Source organism: Podarcis erhardii (genome assembly GCF_964252035.2).
Source record: "Podarcis erhardii genome assembly, chromosome: 6".
In the NCBI taxonomy this organism is placed as follows: domain Eukaryota; kingdom Metazoa; phylum Chordata; class Lepidosauria; order Squamata; family Lacertidae; genus Podarcis; species Podarcis erhardii.
Window position 1 is genome coordinate 50,545,058 of NC_138510.1, and position 25,203 is coordinate 50,570,260.

General features: G+C 41.7%; 2 protein-coding genes across 2 annotated transcripts in view; both read right to left on the reverse strand.

Moving 5' to 3' along the window:
* The window catches only part of MED8 (mediator complex subunit 8), a 245,683-nt gene extending 232,744 nt beyond the window's left edge, over window positions 1-12,939 (reverse strand). Inside the window, exon 1 of the mRNA XM_081865585.1 lies at window positions 12,871-12,939. Within this exon, the coding sequence (XP_081721711.1) occupies window positions 12,871-12,930 (60 nt within the window). The 5' untranslated portion in view covers window positions 12,931-12,939. The remainder of the gene's footprint in view (window positions 1-12,870) is intronic.
* HYI (hydroxypyruvate isomerase (putative)) overlaps window positions 1-23,577 on the reverse strand; it is a 145,309-nt gene extending 121,732 nt beyond the window's left edge. The window contains exons 1-2 of the mRNA XM_081865598.1: window positions 23,447-23,577; window positions 18,726-18,820 (exon numbers count right to left, since the gene is read on the reverse strand). Of these exons, the coding sequence (XP_081721724.1) occupies window positions 18,726-18,820; window positions 23,447-23,562 (211 nt within the window). The 5' untranslated portion in view covers window positions 23,563-23,577. The remainder of the gene's footprint in view (window positions 1-18,725; window positions 18,821-23,446) is intronic.
* Between the last annotated feature and the right edge of the window lie 1,626 nt (window positions 23,578-25,203).

Sequence of the window (25,203 nt, forward strand, 5' to 3'; positions counted from 1 at the left end):
TGGAACAGTTTCCACAGTGCAGTTTTGAGGGCAAACAAAGCTGGATAAATATGTGAGTGACGCCATATAATTATTTTTAATCTGATGCCTCAATAGTAGCTTGATAGGGTCAGGAAGTCGTATCTCCTGCAACCCCGCCTCCCCCAAAAGTTGTGGTTTTCTTTCAGTTAAGGGCTACTGAGCACATTATTACAATTTTCAATGACAGGAAACAAATTATAGGTTTTGAGCAGGGTGTGGGGAGGCTAATTTGCCTTGCGCCCATTTTCTGCTATGTGAGACTGACTGGGGATGCTGGAAGACTTTACTATTCTCTGCAGAGTGTCGCATGGCTGGCTGGCTTCAGCTATCCAGGTTTGTTTTACTGAATATATTTTTTCCTGTAAACACCTCTGACATGAGGGACAAGTATTGCAAGCTCAGAAAGGGTGCTGAAACTGCTTGTATGAAACCATGTGATTGTGGTAGCAATGTCTTCCTCTACTTTGCTCTTGAGAGTCCCATGGACTGCAAGAAGATCAAACCTATCCATTCTTAAGGAAATCAGCCCTGAGTGCTCACTGGAAGGACAGATTGTGAAGCTGAGGCTCCAATACTTTGGCCACCTCATGAGAAGAGAAGACTCCCTGGAAAAGACCCTGATGTTGGGAAAGATTGAGGGCACAAGGAGAAGGGGATGACAGGGGACGAGATGGTTGGACAGTGTTCTCGAAGCTACCAACATGAGTTTGACCAAGCTGCGGAAGGCAGTGGAAGACAGGAGTGCCTGGCATGCTCTGGTCCATGGGGTCACGAAGAATCGGACATGACTAAACGACTAAACAACAACAACAACACTTTTTTTTTTTTATTAAAATTTTTATTACATTTTCAATTTAAAGAAAAAAGAAAAAAAAGAAAGAAAAAACGATCCAACTTTCAAAATGAATTTTTACATTGTTAACTGGACTTCCCCACATCTCCCTCACCCTGCGTTCTTTGCAATAAACATGTCAGCAAATTATTACCTTATTTCGTGTCTTATTTGTATCTTTCAAAATATTTTACTTCTAGATTTAAAGTACCTTTTTTCAAATATTTATGCCTTAGAATAATACATAAAATAACTTTAAATTTCACCTTTTTCTTGCTTATAACTTAATTTTCTATTTTCCCAATCTAGTTGCAGGAGCAAAAATTTCCAAATCATGCAGATTCTTAACATTCATACAACTTATAATGTTTTTGTAAATAGTCCTTAAATTTTTTCCAGTCTTCTTCCGTTGTCTTTTCTCCCAAATCTCGAATCCTGCCAGTCATTTCTGCCAATTCCATATGGTCCATCAACTGCGTCTGCCACTCTTCCAGCGTGGGAAGGTCTTGTGTCTTCCAACTTTTTGCAATAAGTATTCTTGCTGCTGTAGTTGCATACATAAAAAGTGTTCTGTCCTTCTTTAACACCCTTTGGTCCACTATGCCCAGGAGGAAGGCCTCTGGTTTCTTGGGAAAGGTGTACCTAAACACCTTTTTTAACTCATTGTAAATCATTTCCCAGAAGGCCTTCACTTTTGGACACGTCCACCAAAGGTGAAAGAATGTCCCCTCAGCCTCCTTACATTTCCAACATTTATTGTCAGATCGATGGTAAATTTTTGCTAGCTTGACAACAACAACAACAACACTTTGCCCATCTACATACAGTGTAAACCTAGGCCCTATTAGACAGGCAAATTATCCACAAGAGAGCATCATACTCTTAATATAGTGTGCAGTGTGGGTCCCAAGGATGCTTATTTTGAAGACAGTGACATGGATTTGAATACCTTTGATATCCTTGTTAAATTTACTTAATACTGCAGACTTTCAATTTTCTGTTGTTTATGACTGGATGATCTCCACTTTTGCAGGTAAGAAAAAGGTGAAAAAAGACTTTTGATCTGAAAAGCATTTCATCCCTTACATGTGTTTATTTATTTATTTATTGGGCATTTTCTTAAGAATGCATAAAGAGCCCTGCTGGATCCTACAAAAGGCCCAAATAGTCCAGCATCCTATTCTGACATTAGCCAACCAGATTAATTTGATTTAGTGTATGTCTATGCCACTTTTCATTCAAATGAATCTCAAAGCTGCTTAGAAACAATAAGTAACAAAACAAAACAGAGGGGGGAGCGAGCAGGGCAACTGGTTGAGTCCACCAGGCAGGAGGGAGAGCCTGCATTAAAGGTGCTGAGGGAGCCTCAGAAGAATCCTGGGGACCTGGATGAGCTTGCAGATGGTGAATCATCCAGGCTGGTGCCCATGGACTGTGTGAAGGCAGGAAGCAGAGGGTGTCTCCTGGCAGGGGTGGAGGATAAGATGTGGGGATGGCCAAGGAGCTGTAGAGTGTGGAAATGAGGATCCTTCCATCTCCATGTCCTCAGGTTCGTTCAGCTGTTGCTCCGTGGGCTGTTTCTTCTGCTGCTGCTTCTGGTGGTGGTTCATGTTGGAAGGCAGAAGAAGAAGAAGAAACTGGTCTCTGGTGTAAAGTTTGCAAGCAGGATCTGGGTGCAACAGCGCAAACAGTGCAGTGTTGCTCCCCAGCAACTGGTATTCAGAGGCATAGTGCATCTGATACTAGAGGTAGTACACAGCTAACATGCTTAGTAGCCATTGGTAGCCTTAATACTTAATATGGCAGGCCCATATCCCAAGGAGTTTACAATCTAAGATCAAATGCAGGAGGGTAGGAGGAAGAGGAGGTAGGGGCAAATAAGAAAGCAACATATGGTTGTTTCAATTATATGTGTTCATGCTTAGCTGCAGACTGAGTTACAGTATGCCATGAGAATATGCGGGAGTTATGCAAGGGATTTTAAGTTTCTAAGAAGAGCTATGCCAGGATAGAAGAGTAATTGTTCCACCTCAGTATTGTTTTCCTAGGATAAATGATTAATTTATTAATTCCAGTTCTGGTTTTTTAAGCATAGGTTCTTATAACACTGCTCTCTTCTATGCATTCCGAAGTCTAAGGTTTACAAACACCCCACACATGAGAATGCCTGCTAAAATCATGCTGCTTAATATTACCAGTTACAATGACACACTTTCATTGAATGGACTGAACTTCCCCAGGAAAGCAAGATTGGACTTATTGTGATACTTGTACGCTGAAAATGCCAACACAGTGTTGAAGCTGTGAAAAAGGCGAATTAAATACTGATTTATGAGAAGGGATTGAAAATAAAGTACCAAGCATCATAACACCATTATATTAATCTTTGCTGCAGCCACACCACCATCTGTATGTTTCTGCATTTAATTTTCTTCTGACGTCACTCTTTGTAAGCCCCTAAACTCATGATAGTGATTCATGCATACGATAAAGAGGACCATAGTACATAAAAGCTTATGGTGTAATAAATGTGTTAGTCTTTAAGGTTCAAGTTTCTTACTGCAGGAAACAAACACTGCTACCCCTCTGAAAATTTGAAATACAGTTACATGCCACCCCAATCTCTGGGCAGTGAGAGACACCAGGGATTTCATCACTGACTTGGGTTCAGCTTCCCTGGAAAGAAGGTCAGTGGATACTGTCAAAACAAAACAAATTCCTTCCAGTAGCACCTTAAAGACCAACTAAGTCAGTTCTTGGTATGAGCTTTCGTGTGCATGCACACTTCTTCAGATACGTATCTGAAGAAGTGTGCATGCACACGAAAGCTCATACCAAGAACTGACTTAGTTGGTCTTTAAGGTGCTACTGGAAGGAATTTGTTTTGTTTTGACTATGGCAGACCAACACGGCTACCTATCTGTAAGTGGATACTGTGTCTTTTAAGATATTTGCTTTTATATGCACATATATACAGCCTGACCATAGGACAGAGGGGCTCACAGCATTAACACCCCCAAAAGATATTGCTTCTCCATTAGTTGCAGCTTTGGAACACAGCACAGAACAAGCATGTCTCTGTGTTTCCAGCTTTTAGCCTGGAATGCCCATCACTTTCAAGTCTATCAGTGGCTACTAGCCATGTAGGCGATATACTGCTTTCAGGACCAGAGGCAACATGCCTTTGATTTAACACCAGTTGCTTGGGGGAAACCATGGGTGAGGGCTTTTGCAATTTTGTTCTGCTTATGAGTTTCCAGAGGCATCTGGCCAACAGCGTGCAAGAGCTAGATGGATTTCTTCTGATGCAGCAGTTATGCAAGATAATATATTCCATAAATTTCTGTGATAATTTCAGAAAATCTTGTTCCGCATGTAGTCATTGTTGAGGCTGGCATCGGTGAATACAAAACATCTCCTGCATGTTATGTGGGGAAAATGCTTTCCTTTTGTCAGTTCTATATGTACGAAGGTTAATTTCATGAGGAAGGAAGGAGGTCTTTCTACAGAACAACTTCCCCTACCCCCGCTCCTGTCCCAGACATGCAGTGTTCAATTTCTTTTTCTTTCCCTTTTGAGCAGAACTACACTGGCAGCTATGTGTCTGGGGTTCCCGTGACCTTTGTAGCCCCAGGATGAGCAGCTATAGCCATTGTGGAATTCAAGAAAAGATGTCTGCATACAAGAGGTCTGGGATATGGTTGCTGTGGGAACAGAAACTTAGGCTCTCTTACCTTTCTGTAGTTGAATTATCAGCAGCAGAAAAAAACAACAACCAAACAAGCAAACAAACAAACCACAAAGTGCATCTCTACTCTGAAAATAGATTTTTCTAAATATGTTGTTTTGTGTATTCCATATTTATCATGTCCTTGACTTTTGAGCATCACATTTACTTAGTTTACATTAAGAAGCTACAGCTGTATTAACCCTGTAAATACGTTTTTGGGTCTAAAAGAAAAGCAATAAATAAAGTTGTGCAGGGCCAATACTTCTCTGTGATACGTGTCTTCCTATCTTATAGCTCACCATTTTGTTCTCTCCTCTCCCAATTCCCTCCACTCCCCTTTCCTTCTGTATCTTGTCCTTTTAAATTCATAAGCCTGGTGGCAGGGCCTCCTTTCCTCCCTCTCTTTTAATTGATGTGAACTGCTTTGGGAGACAATAATTTGAAAAGCAAGATAAGAATATAATAAATAAATATTTACTTCTAATTACATCAAAAACACCTATTGTTCAAAACAGGCATTTCACATGTTTGTAAATGTGACACAGCCAGGGCCTGAAATTAGAACCTATTTATTGATGCATGGGAAAGAATAGAATTCTAACACTACTGAGCAAAAAGTATGCAAATCTGACTTTTATTACGAAAGGCAGCCGGATGACTCTGACACAGGCCGGTCATAGAATTTTTGAGTGAGCAGTATATGTTATTTTGGGATGCGGGTGGCACTGTGGGTTAAACCACAGAGCCTAGGACTTGCCGATCAGAAGGTTGGTGGTTTGAATCCCCGTGGCGGGGTTAGCTCCCATTGCTTGGTCCCTGCTCCTACCAACCTAGCAGTTCGAAAGCACGTCAAAGTGCAAGTAGATAAATAGGTACCACTCTGGCGGGAAGGTAAACGGCGTTTCCATGCACTGCTCTGGTTCGCCAGAAGCAGCTTAGTCATGCTGGCCACATGACCCGGAAGCTGTACGTCGGCTCCCTTGGCCAATAAAGCAAGATGAGCGCCGCCACCCGAGTCGGTCATGACTGGACCTGATGGTCAGGGGTCCCTTTACCTTTATATGTTATTTTATCATATTCTCTTTCAAAGCAGGACTATATGTGAAAACAGTTTGTTTTGCATTAACAGATAATGTTCCAATGCTGCATTGTTTGATGTACATCACATATAAAGTTATTTTTATTGGGGGATGGAGGCTTGAGAGTCCATTCAGGCAAGGCAAGTCCTATACAGTAAGCACTTTTAACAGAAAGGCTGTGTTGGGGCCAGTGCTACTCCACTGCAGTCCCTAATACCTGTATGTAGATTTAAAAATATAGTGTCCCTAGTGGTGCTTCCTGTGCAGCATTGCTTTGTACCTTGTGAGGTGTTTGCAATACATATGCAATTCCTTTCATCACAGGTCACTGTTCTTATTTAGGGCCAGGCTATGCAAAAGCTGTGTACAGCAGAAGATGTGCCCCTCTAAGGGTTTGTTCAATCATTTCCTTAACTCATTATTTAAGCTTAGTCTCTCTGAAGCTTGGATTACATTTCTAATTAATTTGGGGCGGGGAAAAGGTGATGGATTGACAGTTCTAGGGTTTCTCATTCATTCACTTGCCCATAAATGGAGAGTTCAGACAGTGAAAGGGGGGTAATTATTCATTTCAGGCCTGCTTCTCTAAAGATAACTGGGATGGAATTTCTACTCTAGTGGCAGGAATGTTTCATACAGTGTGTGCTGATTAATAATTAGAAGTCTCTGACTATGGCTTAACAATTAACTGGTTCTTTATTGAGAACAAGTATTTACGAGCTATTCTGCTTCAGCTTGATCTATCCACACAGTGCACACATAAGATCTCGGCTGGTGTGTCCTCCAAACTTTCCCTCCCTGCAATGTATCATTTTCTTCCCAAGTTCTTTGAAGGTTGCTGTAATTCTCCTTTTAACAGAGTAGCAGTGTGCATATGTGTAGCTCAGTTCTTATATTACCTATGTGCTGGGCAAGACTGGCCCTGCAAAGTAAGGCAGAGTGAGGTGGCCACTTCAAGCAGCTGATCTAGGGTGTCATGAAAAGGCAGCAAAATAATGTTTAATTTATTGTTGTTGCATTTGCACAGTCAGAGACGTTGAGAGATTTTTTGTGGGATTTTGTGTCAATAATAATAATAATAATAATAATAATAATAATAATAATTTATTATTTATACCACGCCCATCTGGCTGGGCCTCCTCAGCCACTCCGGGCGGCTTCCATAGAAACCAAAAATACACTAAAATATCACATGTTAAAAACTTCCCTGAACAGGGCTGCCTTAAGATGCCTTCTGAATGTCAGGTAGTTATTTATCGCTTTGACATCTGCTGGAATGGCGTTCCACAGGGCGGGCGCCACTACCGAGAAGGCCTTCTGCCTGGTTCCCTGTAGCTTTGCTTCTCGCAATGAGGGAATGACCTTAGACACTATGAGCCTTGACTTGAGGGAGGAGGTGCTATTTCCTGTAAAATATGTTGGGACCATCTTGTTGCTACGTATGTGCAGATAGAACATGGCATCTATTACCAGACCATAGTATACAGTTTAGCTGCATAGTGGTTCTTTATTATTATTATTATTATTATTATTATTATTATTATTATTATTATTATTATTTTATTTTTACCACCCTTCATTCATAGATCTCAGGGTGGTGCACAACATAAAATTACAATATAGAAAACACAAAATACATAATAAAAATAAGAACAAAAAACAAACGGCTAATCCTCCCCCCCCCTCCACTTCTTGTTTGGGTAACCAAAATCTTGCTTTTGCATTATACATTATTTATTTTTTATGTACTCTCTTCTTCTATATTATATGGATGACCCACGGCAGGTCTCTCACAAGAAGAACATTTAGACTACAATTCCCACCCACCCCCACCCCCACCCCCAGTTTGAATCATCCTCAATAAGCCTGCAAAGTAGGCTGGTTCTCCTGCACAAAAATTCTACATGATACACTACACTTTTCTGAATATCAGTTGGTGGAAATAGCAAATGGTGAGTGTGCTGTTGTGCTCAGGTGCTGCTTGGCAGCTGGTGGGCAACTGTGAGAATGGTATGCTGAACTAAATGAGCATTTGATGTGATCCAGCAGGAGTTTTCTTATTTTACTTCTAAAATGAGGATTCAAGTCGTCAACAAAATTATTCCATGTGTCTTGTACTGTATTGCGGAGCTGAGTGTTATGGGAACTATTTAACCGAGAACTATTTACAGATCTGCTGAACTGCAGCCTATTTCTCCAGTACAGCATACACAGCCTGGTGTGTCCTTCAAATACTGCCTTCTGGCAAGTCATGCTCCACTCTCCAAGTTCCAATGCAGGTTGGTACAAGTCAGACAAGCTCCCCTAACTCTTTTGCTGAAGTCATATTTCAAACCAAATCTAATTCTAGCTGCCATTGCCTCAGGAGGTTCATGGAGACCAAACTCTTGTCAGGAAGTAGTAAACTGCCCTGCTAGTAATTGTAGAATCATACAGTTGGAAGCCACCCCTGGGGTTATTTTCTCCAACTTCTTGTAGGATTCTCTATAGCTGAGCTACCTTCAAAAGATGTTGAGTCAGGGTGGTGGTGATTGTTTTTAAAGTTTTCCAACAACAAAAGCTCTACAACAGTCTTACTCAATGACTGCTAATACCCAACTACTCTCTCTGTGAGGAAGATTTCCAATGTTTAGCTTAAATTTACATTCTACAAATAAACCCACTGCGTCTTGGTGTATATCATAATTATAGCAGTCATTTCATTATTTAAAGCGGCATAGGCAAACTCGGCCCTCCGGATGTTTTGGGACTACAACTCTCACCATCCCTAACTAACAGGACCAGTGGTCAGGGATGATGAGAGTTGTAGTCCCAAAACATCGGGAGGGCCGAGTTTGCCTATGCCTGATTTAAAGGCTAGTGACATATTACATCTTTAATAATTTGTTTAAATATTCATTCCAGTATGGGACCCAAAGTAGGCTTAGTTTTTCCAGCTGAGGCATGACTAGCAAATACTACAATTCCCTATATTTTAGGTACAAAGTGTTTGCTACACCACTAACAGCTAATGCAGCAGAAAGCTATACCTTCTATGCCTGTGGCTATGACATACTGCAACCACATGCTTATTACAACTTGGCCCCAGATCCTTTTCATTTGCTACTGTCTGTATCTCTTCAATTTGTGTTTCAGCATTTGGTTATGTTTAACATTATCATTTTTAGCACATTCTTGTGTTTTCAGTTCAAGTTTACAATTTATCGTGATTATTCTCATTGTAATCCTATCCTTCAAACTGTATGCACTTTATCCAGTTTTGCCTTGTCAGCGTTTTTTTATAAATATGTACCATAATCCTTTATGCAAATAATTCATCAAAGAGGAATGAAACTCATGCATCAAAGTCCCATTTTACAACCGTAATCATAATCCAGATTGTTCTTCTAGAGACAAGTCTAGGAAGAAATATCCACAGATGAATTATTGCTGCTGGTTAATATAGCCTGGATTCTAATGTTTAGGGTTTATTCAGCAAACCTATCACTTCTCTAGGATCTAATGATCAAACACTAACAACACAAAGCCTTTTAATGATACCCAGGAGAAGCAAGGAGATTTCCCAAAGTCTCTTCTACAGCAGGAGGTGGGAAAGTTGCAGGAAAACACTGAAAAGGTGCTGAAATGCCAAACACAGCCATATGGTCCTCAAGATGTACTGCAAAGGGAAGCCACAGATGGAAACATTCCCTTGCATCAGCATGAATGAATTCAAACATTGGATCAGAAACTTGTGACACAGTCCAGAAAACTGCATCAACCACCCTAAAAGCTGGTGAAAGACTTTAACTATTACAAAAAACCCATTCACTAGAAAAAATGGTTTGAAAGAAGACTAGATACCATTGCATATATAATGTTTGTCTTATGTACAGTATTTAGCATTCAGTCTCATGCCAAGTGCCTAAATACAGTTAATAATAGAATGCTTAGTGATTTAGGCTATAATCCTATTAAAATAAATGGTTAACAATCTATTTATTTCAATGGGTCTACTCAGAGTATGGCTTAGTGGAGGACAACCCATTGTCTTTATGACTTACAACAATGCAGTTACTAAGGGAGGTAATCAGTATTAATATCTTGTACATGAGGACGCAGGCTGACAGATATGAGTTTGTTCCAGTTTACAATTTAGGTGAGTTTTGAACTGTGGCTTTATGTAGAAGAAACTCTAGAATTTCCATGTAAATAAAATGGGCTTATAATTGCAGCCATAAAAAGTTTTTAAATATATGCATATAAACAACATGTTTTGCGCAAATAATCTAATATTTGTGAAAACACATTTCACATCTATCCCACTATGCCAAATAGCTAATTGCTATTTAACATTAAGCTGTTAGGAATGGTCATTAATGGATCTGAGGTGAGGTGTTATCAGTACACTGATGGTGCCCAGATGTTTCTCCAAAACATCTGAATCAGGAGAGGCTTAACAAGCCCTGGACTGGAGTATGGACTTGGTGGTAGGCTGAACCAAACAGTCTGAATCCTGGCAAGATACAAGTGTTGTAGGCGAGTGGTTTCTGAGTCTGGAGAATTGGTCAATTGCATGCATCATACTCACCCTGCAGGAGCAGATTTATAATCTGGAGGTGCTCCTGGATCTGTTTCCATCCCTAGAGCCACTGGTGACCTCACCAGCTAGGAGCACATTTTACTAACTTTGGCTGGTAAGGCAGCTATGGCTGTTTGTGGACCAGGATAGCCTGATCGCTGTCATCCATGTGCTAGGATGAAATACTGCAATGTGCTCTGTTGGTTTGCCCCTAAGCTTGACTCAAAAGCTGCAGCTGGTACAAAATGTGGCAGCTTGACTGCTCACTGGGGCAGAATATCACAATCATATTACACTACTGCTAAAAGAACTGCACTGGCTGCCAAATAGCTAGTGGGCTAAGTTTAAGGTGCTGGTAACTATACAGCTTGGGACCAATATACCTAAAATATAATCTTACTTCCTATATATGCAACTTATCATGGTGCTTCTGCAGACATTTCCTCATCAGGAGGTCTGTTCCATAGATTGTTGACATCATGCTTTTAGTGTGGCAGTGCCTAACCTTTAGAACTGCATCCTGTTACATATCAGACAGGTACTGTCTCTAGTATCTTTTCAGCACCTATTGAAAACCTTACTTTTCCAACACATATTTTAAGGGGATGTTTTCATCTCAGTCTATTTGTATTGGACTAGAAATTGTTTTTAAATTTGATTTTGATTTTATTTTATTTTATTTGTAATGTTTTCATTGTTAAATTGATTCAAGATGTTTTAGGGAAGCGATTCACAACTGAAATGAAATAAATAAATAAGTATGTAGTTTCCTAAGAGATAACCACATTGGCCTGTTGCAGCGAAAACAACAGGGAGTCTAGTGGCGCATTTAAGATGAATAAATTTATTATAGTATAAAGCTTTCCTGGAGTAGAGTCTGCTTTACTGTATGAAACTGAGTCTAGTCCATGAAAGCATATGGCATAATATGTAAGTTCCCCACTCCTGGTCTTGGGGTTTCTGCCCAACTCAGTATTTTTCTGTTTCAGATATATTAAAACAATTGCCATATGTTCAGCTCTATACATCACAGATGGCCCTATAGTTCCAAATATATAACAAAGTATTCAGAAAGTCATCTTTTGAGAAGCCACAGTTTTATAGGTTAAAAAGAACAAGAGTTTCTGGTGTATGAAAAGCATCTCAGTTTCTCATGCGCAAGTATATATATTGATGGGGCTCCAGCTCCACTCTGAAAAAGTTCGTGGGGTGGGGTGGGGAGAGGTCTCTTTTACTTTGTAGGACTCTTTGTAAACTTCTGACTTGTTCATAGTTCGCTTCTTAAGACTGTACAAGTCAAGGGATCGCTGAGGTGGAGGCATCCTTACACAGTGAGAATGCTGAGGGAGGTGATGTCTCACAAGGGGGACATCATCATCATCATCATCATCATCATCATCATCATCATCATCATCATAATTTATTATTTATACCCCGCCCATCTGGCTGGGCCTCCCCAGCCACTCTGGGTGGCTTCCATAGAAAGCAAAAATACAATAAAATAATCACACGTTAAAAACTTCCCTGAACAGGGCTGCCTTAAGATGTCTTCTGAATGTCAGGTAGTTGTTTATCGCTTTGACATCTGCTGGAAGGGCGTTCCACAGGGCGGGCGCCACTACCGAGAAGGCCCTCTGCCTGGTTCCCTGTAGCTTTACTTCTCGCAATGAGGGAACCGCCAGAAGGCCCTCGGCGCTGGACCTCAGCGTCCGGGCAAAATGATGGGGGTGGAGACGCTCCTTCAGGTATACTGGACCGAGGCCGTTTAGGGCTTTAAAGGTCAGCACCAACACTTTGAATTGTGCTCAGAAACGTACTGGGAGCCAATGTAGGTCTTTCAAGACCGGTGTTATATGGTCTCGGCGGCCGCCCCCAGTCACCAGTCTAGCTGCCGCATTCTGGATTAGTTGTAGTTTCCGAGTCACCTTCAAAGGTAGCCCCACGTAGAGTGCATTGCAGTAGTCCAAGCGGGAGATAACCAGAGCATGCACTACTCTGGCGAGACAGTCCGCAGGCAGATAGGGTCTCAGCCTACGTACCAGATGGAGCTGGTAAACAGCTGCCCTGGACACAGATTTGACCTGTGCCTCCATGGACAGCTGTGAGTCCAAAATGACTCCCAGGCTGCGCACCTGGTCCTTCAGGGGCACAGTTACCCCATTCAGGACCAGGGAATCCTCCACACCTGCCCGCCTCCTGTCCCCCAAAAACAGCACTTCTGTCTTGTCAGGATTCAACCTCAATCTGTTAGCCGCCATCCATCCTCCAACCGCCTCCAGACACTCACACAGGACCTTCACCGCCTTCACTGGTTCTGATTTAAAAGAGAGGTAGAGCTGGGTATCACCCGCATACTGATGAACACCCAGCCCAAACCTCCTGATGATCTCTCCCAGCGGCTGCATGTAAATGTTGAAAAGCATGGGGGAGAGGACAGAACCCTGAGGCACCCCACAAGTGAGAGCCCAGGGGTCTGAACACTCATCCCCCACCACCACTCTCTGAACACGGCCCAGGAGGAAGGAGCAGAACCACTCTATGACAGTGCCCCTAGCTCCCAGCCCCTCAAGACGGTCCAGAAGGATGTTATGGTCGATGGTATCAAACGCCGCTGAGAGATCCAGCAGAACTAGGAAACAGCTCTCACCTTTGTCCCTAGCCCGCCGAAGATCATCAACCAGTGCGACCAAGGCAGTTTCAGTCCCATGATGAGGCCTGAATCATGAACACATCTTGATTTTTGACAGCCATGGCTGAACTGCTCAGAGTGCTGCTGTTGTTACTGTTCTCTCTTGCTAACCTGCCACTCTTGCCCTGCTTCTGTTAATACAGGCTGTTGGAATATTTCCCCCCTCTTTATTCTAGATTATTAGCTGCCAGGTATTTTCTCTTTTTTACACCTTAAAACCACAATTCTCACCTTACTAATCAGGCTTACTCATGTGCACCATGCGTCTTATACACAAACACTGTGAAATCACAGATTCAAATAGCAATGTCACTTCTGCTGTGGTGTCAACCTGCAAGACGAAAAACTCAACCATGCGCGCGCGCTCTCTCTCTCTCTCTCTCTCACCTGGTCCGCTGTTAATCACTTCTTCTTCATGAACATTTCTTTTGACAAATGTAGCAAAAGAAGATGGGAAACAAAACAAAGCAATCTCATCTCCATACATAAGAAACATTACTGAAAACAATAACTTGGATGGGAAACTTGAAATGTAGAGAGAACATGGGCATGGTGGGCCAATTGGTACCAAAGAAGGATAGGACATTCTTTATGTATGCAACTACAGCGGCAAGAATTCTTTTAGCAAAGTATTGGAAGACGCAAGAACTACCTACTCTGGAAGAATGGCAGACAAAGGTGACCGAATTTATGGGACTGGCAGAGATGACCGGCAGAATCCGTGACCAGAGGAAAGAGGCGGTGGAAGAGGACTGGAAAAAATTTAAAGTATATCTTAAAAACTGCTGCAAAATTGAGGACTGTTAAGATGTTAAGGGGTGAGAAACAGAGAATTACAGCTGTAAATAATAATTTTATGGAAACTTAAAGAGAACCAATAGAAAAATTGATTAAAGGGTTGCTAAAAAATCTTTTGGAATAAGGATGCAGTGAAAAGGAGGTATGGGGAAGTCATGTTTTATGTTTATTTGTTTTTTCTGTGTTGTGTTTGTTTTCTTTTTTCTTGTTTATTGTTGTGAAAACTAATAAAAATTATTTTTAAAAAAATGAAATGTAGAGAGAAAGAAGGCACTTTTTCATATGTGGTGGTCTTGTAATAAGGTTAAAGCTTACTGGGAAATGATATATAATGAATTGAAAAAGATGTTTAAGATAACATTCGTTAAAAAAACCCCAGAAGCTTTTCTCTTGGGAATTATGGGATTAGAGCTATCTGAACAATATAGAAATTTATTTATGTATGTGACTACAGCTGCAAGAATGTTATTTGCCCAAAAGTGGAAGGATGAAGAGGTCCCGATTAAAGAAGAATGGCTACAGAAACTAATGGAGTATGTAGAAATGGCAAAACTTACTGGAAGAATAAGAAATCAAGACAACAAACTTTTAGAAAGGAATGGAAATGGTTTATTGAGCGTTTACAAACAAACTGTAAACAGATCAAGACATTGGCAGGATTGTTGTAAAAACCTGCAGTGTGTGTGTGTGGGGGTGAGTGAGTGAAAAGATGAATAAAAGAATAAGTTAAGGCAATTTGGAGTATGCAGGAAAGGACAAAAATATATGTAAGGAGTTGCAGAAAGAGGGGGAAGGAAGTCGAAGTTGAAAATGTTAAAATTATGGTTAAATAATTGTTGTAATGTATATAAATGAAAACTATTTTTTAAAAAAATAGAATGATAACTACCTGAAAGGCATAATGAAACACAGGGTGCATGAAAATCACCAGCACTTGTGAAGTGGCAAAGAGAATGCTTCATTTGCACAAGTAAAAAGAACACAGGAGAAAGTAAAACTGCAAATGGCATCAATAAGTAAGGGAATGTCTGTAAAATTCTAGGGACAGATAGGAAAGCTATGCACTCTGAAACTGGTACATACATTGACATGATTTCTGTAATACTCAAGCAATGAAGTTCAATCTAATCAAAGAGGAGTTCAGAATATGTGGACATCAGTCTCATTGGACCCTGCTGTCATCTATCTTCCATATGAAATGCCCAGAGTTGTTCCCAGAGTGCAGTATGTGAATATTTCCTCATTAAGAATTTGGATGAACTCACTGCCTCATTTATTATAAATGTGTAACCTACTCATCAGAGAGCAATAGCTTTTGGTTACTGCTGACCTGAGACAGGGCCAAACCAACAGCTCCCACACTATTCCCTCTTCCTCAAAGCCATCTACTTCTATTATTCAATTTTCAAATGGTTAAGCTATTAATATTTAGGAACTGAATGTGCACAAAAACCCTTTTGCTGTTCGTTTATTTGGATTATAATTGTGGTAGCTCCATGCTATGGATCTATGACAGAGTAAATAGGGTATACATGATAAAGAGTGCTACTTTCCAAAAGCCAAATTAAAGTAGGCACTGGCATTAATTAACATAAAAGCATTTCCTTTCCCCCTTCTTATCTCATACAGAGCACCAACAGAATTGCTTTAAAAATCTGACCATAGTCAGGGAGCTGATATGCTGAGCCAGCCTGCTGTTAGCCCATTAGTATTAAAACATTGTTTTCTTGTGCTCCAATTTGTCTGTCATATCTGCCTGTTGCCTTTTATTTATATGGTAAGATCTTTAGCAGAGACTGATAGTTGTATTCAGAGGACATTGGCCATGACTACAAACTCAGTTATTACCATTATAAATTTAATTGATTGAGTTTCTTTCCATGCAGCAAGCACCAGGATTTTCAAGCACTACCTGTCTGTCCACGGGCTTCCACAGAGGATGAGACTTCAGGGAGATGTGAGCTTCCATTTCTCATCTTATAAATTGACTGAAGGCTCTGAATGGAGGGGTGGGGCTGCTTTCCAGATCAGTTTCCTTATAGGACTTGATCAGGGCAGAAGACAAGCATCTCAGTCCCAGGAAAAGATATCCTAATGTGTTGTTGATGCAGATGCATTTGTGGATGTCAATGCTCATCTGAGCTTAACTGAATTCACATGCGTAGGCAAGTTTTGTTGGCCACCAGAAGCAGTCACATCAGGGTAATGGGTGCCAGAGTGTTGGCACAGCTACTTATGGGCCTTCTCACCTACTAAGGATGCTGGGGTTAAATGAAGCACTCCCCATTACATGCAGCTTACTTACTTCTTTGGAGTCACAGGTTTCTGTGGCTTTGCTCCTTTTTCTCATTGGCCCGATTACATCGCTACCTATTCCAAGTGAAGCTGCCTGTGACATCTTTGTTTTACCTTAGTTCAGCTTCTATAACGAGTTTCTCATCCTGCTTGTCCCAAACTAAAGAGGGCAATTTCATTAGAATACTTATCTCTTTTAATCTTATTAATTATGTGTGTGACATTAAGATGTAATGCTTCCATCACCATTAAAACACCACATTCTCAGCTTTTTCCCCTCTAACGAGTAGACAGTACCCAGATGGCACAATCTCATTTTCCATTTGCTGCTGTGACCAACTACCTTTGCAAATGTAGGGACTATACTCATTAATGGAGAATAGGAATACCAACAGCTGTTAGCTAAGGGCCACTTCACACGCTACATGAAGATAATCTCTGCATAGGAAAATATATATTTTACAAGGCAGGATCACTGTATGGTCCTGCTACTCTGGTGGCTACTACTTCAGGGCTACTGCCAATGTAACCTAGTAACCATCCTGTGCATACCTAGCAACGATGTCAGAGGCACAATAGCTGCAGAAATATGTGCCAATATAAAAACATCAAAAGACATTCACACAGCACTCTTGGTAGTTTGCTGCATCTCGTGAATCATGAGCTTGCTTGCTGCCACTGCCCTATATTGGCAATGTAGGGAAGGCACCAATCAGTGGAGAGCGACGGGCCAGGATACCATCCAATCTGGCATTCACATACCCCCCCCCCCACAATTCACAACAGGGCAGACATACACCACAGTGCCTTTTCCAGCAGAGGTCACCATGGTGCAATGAGCTGGCAAATATGACACTTATCGTCCCAAACACCAGAGCTGTGGAAAGTGGTTTGAATCTCCTGGCAGCACAAACACACACAGCCTGCAAACAGGCCAGACAGGATTGCCATTCTAATCACAACTATATAGCCCAGTGGGTAAGAATCTTGCATGTAGAAAGTACTGGTTTTCTAGGATAATGATTTGATTGTCACTGTGGATATAATGCTCCATGACAGTTTAAATTCTCTTGAAATGCTCTACACAATACAGATCTATTGGTGTCCCTGTATGGGGGTGGGGACAAGCTTTTTGCAAGGAAGAGACAAGAAAGAACAGAAACAATAGGAAGCTCAGAGGAATAAAATAAACACTAGGATCTACATGGGAGCCAAGTGGTAAATAGTACTGCAGAAGGAATAGGATATATGGATTCACATCCTGCAACAGCAGTGGTGAGGAACCTGTGGCTCTCCAGATGTTGCTGGAATCCAAGTCCTATTGCCCCAGCCAATGTGCAATGGATTAGGGGCAGAGTTCTCTCGCATTTTCTGGAGTGTCACACGTTCTCAAGCCTGGTGCTACAGGGAGATGCTGAAATTATCACTGTAATACGAAAGTTAATCTGCCACCAACAATAGTGAGATGCAGAAGAGAGGGCAGCATTACTAGAGCCCAAACCTCTCACTTAATGGAGCAGCTCCCTAACAACACAGTCACATTTACAATGAGACTTCGTAGTTTCCCAGGGCCCAGAACATGACTTGCTGCCTTCTCTTCCCACATCCATGGCACCCAGGAAACACAGCCATACAGAGCAGAACTGAAGAAACCCCAAGATGGTATACCTAGCTCTTTTGCATGGGTCTGAGCCAGCGAAATGATCAATCAGAGTTGCAAGGACCAATAGCCTCATTCAGGCAACTACCCCAGGATTATTTGCACAGTTAATACATCTTATCCTGCCATGCTTCCTGTTCACCTGCACCCCTCAGCAGATTTAGTATATATTCTCTCCCCACCCCACTCCCCTCACCTCATGTAGAGTAAATGGCTATAACACTGTCTCCACTGACTATTCTGCTCCATGTGCCCTGGGTCATATACAGTACTGCAAGGAAATTGAGTAACAAGTGCTTGGCCAGTTCTATCAAAACAACAGAGTGAAATGTGTTCACCAGCAAAGTTAGTTGTGCTCCCCATGATAGAAGCTTGCCTGCATTTGATGTTTTATTGCCAATAGGGCTCCATTTCCACAACCTGTATACTGAATCATTGACGGTATAAAAGACACTGTTATCACATGTAAACTACAGTGGTGCCTCGCAAGACGAAATTAATCCGTTCCGTGAGGCTCTTCGTATAGCGGTTTTTTCGTCTTGCGAAGCAAGCCCATTGACAGCTTAGCGGATTAGCGCTTTTAGCGGATCAGCTGATAAGCGGCTTATCAGCGGATCAGCTGATAAGCAGCTTAGGGCTTAGGAAAAGGGGGGGGAGGGAAAAAACCCTGCAGGAACTCGCAAGACATTTTTGTCTTGCGAAGCAAGCCCATAGGGAAATTCGTTTTGGGAAGCGCCTCCAAAACGGAAAACCCTTTCGTCTAGCGGGTTTCCCGTCTTGCGAGGCGTTCGTCTTGCGGGGCACCACTGTATGGGAGTGATATTTAACCAGCTAACACTTTCAATATTATAGGGCAAGGTATATGTGTGTATATATATATGTGTGTACACACATATATGGGGAAGGAGAGAGAGAGGAAGGAAGGAAGGAAGGAAGGAAGGAAGGAAGGAAGGAAGGAAGGAATACTACTTTCAATGATCAGGGAAGATTCTACTAGTTCGAGGGCTGAGATAAACTGGGTGTTTCACTTTGATTGTATGTTTTCCCTTCCCTGGTTTACCTGCATGGGGTGCCTTGTTCTTGCTGTCCCAGTTGCAGCTGTGCTCTAGGGTTCCTGGCAGGTTTTTGCATTTGGATTCCAGAGGTGTACGGGTTCTGAAAAGGAGAAGACATAGGTTAGTACAGTGGTACCTCGAGTTCCAAATGCCTCAGGTTACAAACTCCGCTAACTGGAAGAGTTACCTTGAGTTGAGAACTTTGCCCCAGGATGAGAACGGAAATCGTGTGCCAGCGGCCCAACAGCAGCAAGAGGCCCCATTAGCGAAAGCACGCTTCTAGTTAAGAACAGTTTCAGGTTAAGAACGGACCTCCAGAACGAAATAAGTTCGTAACTAGAGGTACCATTGTAATATGTTCTTTTCACTTGGATGTAAATCTTGACTCACTGTTGTTAGTGCAAGTGCCCTTTCACCAGAGTACCTGTCACCTCTTTTTAAGTCATAGCATTATGCCATCACAAAAAGCTGCATCAGGTAGCCTGAGGGCAGGAACACACCCTGAGTGAGCATAGGATTCCACTCTTTTGCTTCATCCACTTTTCCTCTTTTCGTAAGCATTGCTCTGTGGGCATAAGGCTGCACTAGTCTCTTGTCGGTACAAGAGTATTGCTACACTAGTGTTACCCCCCCCGCCCCATGAGCAAGTCATTGTCCTCTGCTGGTATAAAGTGCTGCAAAGGGTGTTGCTGAGTGTTGTGTTTGTGTGCACCACAAGTACATTGATCATGCTGTTGCCTGCAACAGTATTCGCACTACTGCACTCCTGGCCTGAAAAACAGTTAAACAGTACTGTACTTCAATGCATTCCAATAAACTTCTGTGTTTAGTGAGAGAGAGAGGGAGAGATTATTTCCATATGGGAACACAGGGACCTGACTTCTAATGCTCAGTACCATCTAAGCTACAGTACTATCTCCATCTAGCTCAGTATTGTCTACACTGACTGGCAGCAGCTCTCCAGCATTTCAGACAGGGAATCCTTCCCAGCCTTTCCTCATAGGAAAGTAACAGTATGAGAAGCTGCTTCTAGATGATAAGGCCTTGTGCCCTGATGCTCATGTTGTAGCTAAAACAAAGATTGCTGAAAAGTGTTGTCCGAACAAAGGGTAAGGGAACTCTCACTTCACAAATAGTGTTGGGATATTTCGGATGTGATGGCTAAAGTGTCACAATAACCATTGCTTGTGAACGAATTAAATTAGTTTATTTGTGGATAAAGGTGATCCAGTTGATACAGTATACTTGGGTTTTCAAAGTACTTTTGCAAGATCTCTTACTGAAGACTTCAAAAAGATAAAATGTGACAGAGAAGGACCAGCAGTTGGTTAAAAACTATAAAACACAGAGTAGGTATAATTGGTATAAAAAATAAGCATATGTTCCTCAAAGCCACTTTTCACAGCATGTAGGCTCCTGTTCAACCAGTGTCTGCCATGGTTGACATATAGACTGCATACACACTATACCTTTAAAGTCCATCTTTAAAGCACACCTCCCCCCTTCAAGAATTCTGGGCGCTAGAGTTCATTCCTTACAAATTGAAAGTTCCCAGCAACCCAGTATCCAGAATTCTCTGCAGGAAAAAACATGCTTTGAATGTGTTCTAAAGCCACATTTTTCTAGCATGCCCAGCTTGTCAGTGGCTAGAACACATGCATTATATGCTGAAGATTCTAGGTTTAATTTCTGGCATTCCCAGATAGGGCTGGGAAAGACCCCTGCCTGAAATCCCGAACAGTTTCTGCTAGTTAGTGTAGACAAACCTCCCCCAACCTGGTGCCTTCCAAATGTTTTGGACTACAATTCATATCAGACCCAGCCAAGACAGGAGTGCTGGCTTGGGCTGATTTGAGTTACAGTCCAAAACATCTGGAGGGCACCAGGTTAGGAAAGGCTGGTTTGGACAACAGGGAACTAGATGGACCAGTTTGATATAAAGTACTTTACTACATTCCTATAACTGTTTACACACACCCCTTCACACTTTGCATGCCTACCATTGGCAAACTGCCCTGTAAACGCTTTAAGTTATAGTGAAAATTAGGATGATATACCACTAAGTGGTAAAACTGGAAAACCCTAGATGAAGCAACAGCTCTTATAGGCAGTAATTAGACATTTTTGAAATTCAATATTTAGAAATACAAGATTGTATTAATACTTGGTTGTGTGACCAGGCTGATTGTCTATACTGTACTTGATATTGTGCAGTATATGTTTGTACAGTATATGTTTCATGTTAAGATGGTTATTCAGTGACTAATGCATCCAACGTTCTTTTCTCCTTGTTCCCCACCATTCACTTCGCCATAGAACACACAGTCCTTGACATCCAGACACAGCCAGTTCCCTTCCAAGCCACCTAAGTCTTGTTATCTGGAGTCTTTGGTTTCTGGGAGGGGGCTAGAAAACATTGATAAGGACCTGGTTCTTTGCTGCCACTGATACTGGAAGATGAGTTACTCATTTTGTGTATCTAGGGCTTCAAAGGGCTAGCTCCCACCCTACTTGCAACTATCTGCAGACTATGCTAATAAAAAGAAAATCACAATTACATTGCGGAAATTGATGGTGCATGCAAAACATTGAATACTTGGTGCTGTTCAGATCATCCCTTAGAAGAACTGGAAAACACATGTCACAAAGGCATTATTTAAATGTTTGGTATGGAACAAATTCTACGGAAGGGGAGTCAAGAAGGATTGGGGAAATGGCTGTAAAATCAGTGTAGGAGCATGTGCTTCGCATGCAAATGGTCTAAAGTTCAATCCCCAGTAGGGCTGGGAAAGTCCCCTGCCCTTAACCATGGAGAGCCACTGGCAGTCAGTGAGCTAGATTGATCAACAGTCTGACTTGGTACAATGCAGCTTCCTGTGTTCCTATGTAAGAAACAGAGGTCTCCAGTCTTTAATAAAAGACTGCGGAGGAAAGACAAATATAATTAATATGTAAAGAGAATGCAAAGAAAAACAGTAATTTACTTCCCTCCCCCAACATGTAAATCAAACCCGACAAACAATAAAATGTTTAGAAATAAACAGATGTTTAAAAATAGCCATTAAAATCAACAGACACATAACCAAACATTTCTGAACAACACAAACATTCCAGATGTAATTTATGATGAAAGGGTTGAGTTTTGCAATGGGGCTGATATAAGACCATTTGTTTTATTCATATACCAATTCTCTACCACCATGGAACTCAAGGTAGTGTAAATATGATTCCTATGTTGTACCACAAATGCACTGGTCAGATTCTGACCTACTTAGCAAGGTTGCCCCATGATGACCCTCAGGGCTTGATTTAGGTAAACTAGGAAAGAGATAAATTAAGGTTCCTAAACTGCTAGCATATTGCAAAGCTAAGCAGGGTGATGTATAGTTTCAAACTGAATGGGGGGCTGTGTGTTGAGATTCCTGCATTCCACAGGGTTGGACTAGATGACCTGTGGATTCCCTTCCAACACAATGATTGTATGATTCTATGAAATAATCATGGTAGAGATCATAGAGGTTTAGCGGGCGAATGGAACATTAGCACACAATCCAATACACATCTACCGGTAATTTGAGGAAAGTTCTGCTGAGTGATACTTATTCCCAACATGTTTAGGGCTGTAGCCTCAGAGTGCAATACTATACTGCAGATCCAGTGGCTAAGGGAGCTTTAGGATATGGCAGAAACTGCACTAACTAGGGTTGCCATATGTCAGAAAGTAAAAACCAGGACACCCCAAAGTTGTTGAGCTTTTGTTTTTTAAACCACCTTTCAGAAATCCCCCTGGATGTCAATTCCACCTTTGTCCAGGATGTATGGCAACACTAACTAAAATGGCATATTTCTGGATACATCGTACCTCTGCCATTGGAGATATGCTCATTTAATGTTGTGGAAATATTAGCACTTCACCAGTGGTGGGACAAAATGGACATAGGAACATTAATGGATCATGAAAGGGAGAAGCAGACATATGCTGAATCCTTTGCATCCCACAATTCCTGATTCCACTCTCACCCCAGCCCTCTGATAACTCCAGAGGAGGTTTTGTAATAAAACAGAACCTCAAAAGAGAGCACAACCTGCCATGCTGCCAACCTGGGAAATAAACCTAAGAACAAAGCATCTCACACAGGTATGAGGGAAATCCAAAGCAGAAATGCTGCAGGTGTCTGTCTCGCTTCCCTTGCCATATGTGTCAACAATGTCTTGGCCAAACTCCATTGCTGAAGCAATACTTCCTCCCCTCAGCATCAATGTATCCCATAGAACAGGGATTCCCAAACTGACCATCAATGGTTCACAAGCTCAGTTCAGGTGATCCACAGTATGCACATGCATTGCATTAAGTATTCATATTGATTTTAAATTGTATTTTAATTGCCTCTCTCGTTACTTCTATTGTATTTTATTGTATTACAGTATGTAACGTAATAAAATATGATATGTAAGAAATAAAAGATGCAATAAAATACAATTAAAAATCATACAGCATCTAGCACAGCACATTACAATTGCTACAGCAGGCAGAAAAAACAATTCAGTGGTCTGCTGAGACATTCAGCAATGTTCCAAGTGGTCCATGGGGGAAAACATTTGGCAAGCACTGTTACAGAGGGGGACACAAGTACTGATGCTGTGCTGAGATGAAACTTCCTGCTGGCCCTAAAGCTCCACAGGCAGGATGACAGAGTTCACACCACAAACTTCATTAACTACAAACCTGCTGAAGCAGTGCTCAGCATAGTTCAGGCTGGCCTCCATCTTTTCTCGGTCCTCACTGCCAATGAGAGGATCGAGGGGAGAGGGTATGGTGGAGAGAACATAGTACAGGGTCATGTTGATGGTGTTGCTTGAGAGAGTGTGAGCTTCATTAACTACAAACCCTGGTTTGACGTATCAATTGCTCAGTTTGAGGGGTCCTACATAACATGGAGTTTGCCTACAAAACTCTACAAAATGACTACAAAACCCTACAGAAGGTTTTGTGGGAATCCTAAATTTTGGTGTTTGTAGTTAATGAAGCTCACACCATAAATGTAGTAGGCATGGAGGGCTGGTCACCACCCATCCCAGGCACCCCGTTCCCATTGAAGCCAAGGCTGGCCAAACACTCTACAGTATTTGCTTTTCCTGGGGCTTGCCCCTTTGGCTTCACTTCTGTTATCTTTCTTGCTCTCTCATCCACACTTGCAAAAGGATCCATTCATTGATAAGTGTGCCATTTCCCAGTTGGGACTCTGGTTGGTGCATTGGGTATGTGTGTGTGTGTGTGTGTTGTCTGGGTTGCTTCCTACAGCTTTCCCATTGCTTGTTTGTGTTTCCTGCATGTAATCTAAGCACATGCCTTTACCCCTGTTGGGACTTGAATTGATGAACAGCCTAGGACCTGGGTATTTGTGCCTTTACTGGGTGTGCCACATTTGAAAGTAATGTTTATGGTGCTTATGGTAGTACACTGTGACAAGATGTACCCTGTTGCATGTATTGGCCCCCTCTCTGCTGTCCTGCTGGGCAGGAGCATTTTGCTGTGTTCACCCAACAATTAGTGGGAATTAGTAATGACACTGCTATTTATGTTTGGGGGCGTAGCTGGCATAGTTGCACTGTTGAAGGGAAATTCCCCACCAGGGTAGAAACCATATATCGAACAGATGGAAAACTCTTTAACTTGAGTAGACTGAAAGCAAAGAGTAAGGTTACCATAACTTCCGTCATAGAACTTCAGTATGCTGATGACAGCATAGTGTTTGCACACTCAGAGGATGACCTCCAAACCATCCTACATAGCTTCAAAGAAGCTTACGAAAAGCTTGGCCTATTGCTCAACATCCAAAAAACCAAAGTGCTGCACCAACAAGCACAAAACAACCCCTCCGCAGTGCCACAAATCCAATTTAATGGTGTAATGTTGGAAAATGTTGATCACTTCTCCTACCTTGGCAGCTATTTTTCCACAATGGCCGACATTGATGCTGAAATTCAGCACAGCCTGAGCTCTGCGAATGCAACTTTCTCCTAATTGAAGTGCAAAGTACTTGAGGACCAGGACATTGGCAGGGAAACTAAACTGCTTGCTTAATACCAAAATGCTAGTGTACTACCAACCTTATTGTATGATTGTGAAACATGGGCCACTTATAAATGCTGTCTCCAACTCCTTGAAAGATTCCATCAACAGTGTCTCTGAAAATTTTTACATATCACTTGGGAAGACAAGTGATATATAATGCCAGTGTACTGGAAGAAGCAAAGATCCCCAGTGTCAAAGCAATGATTCTTCAACATCAACTTTGTTGGACTGGTCATGTTACGCGGATGCCCGATTATCGTCTTTGAAAGCAACAACTCTATTCCGAACTTTAAAATGGAAAGTGTAATGCTGGTGGGTCAACAAAAGAGGTTTAAAGACTCTCAAGGCAAATCTATAAAAATGTAGTATAAACACTGACAATTGGGAAACACTGGCCTGCGAGCACT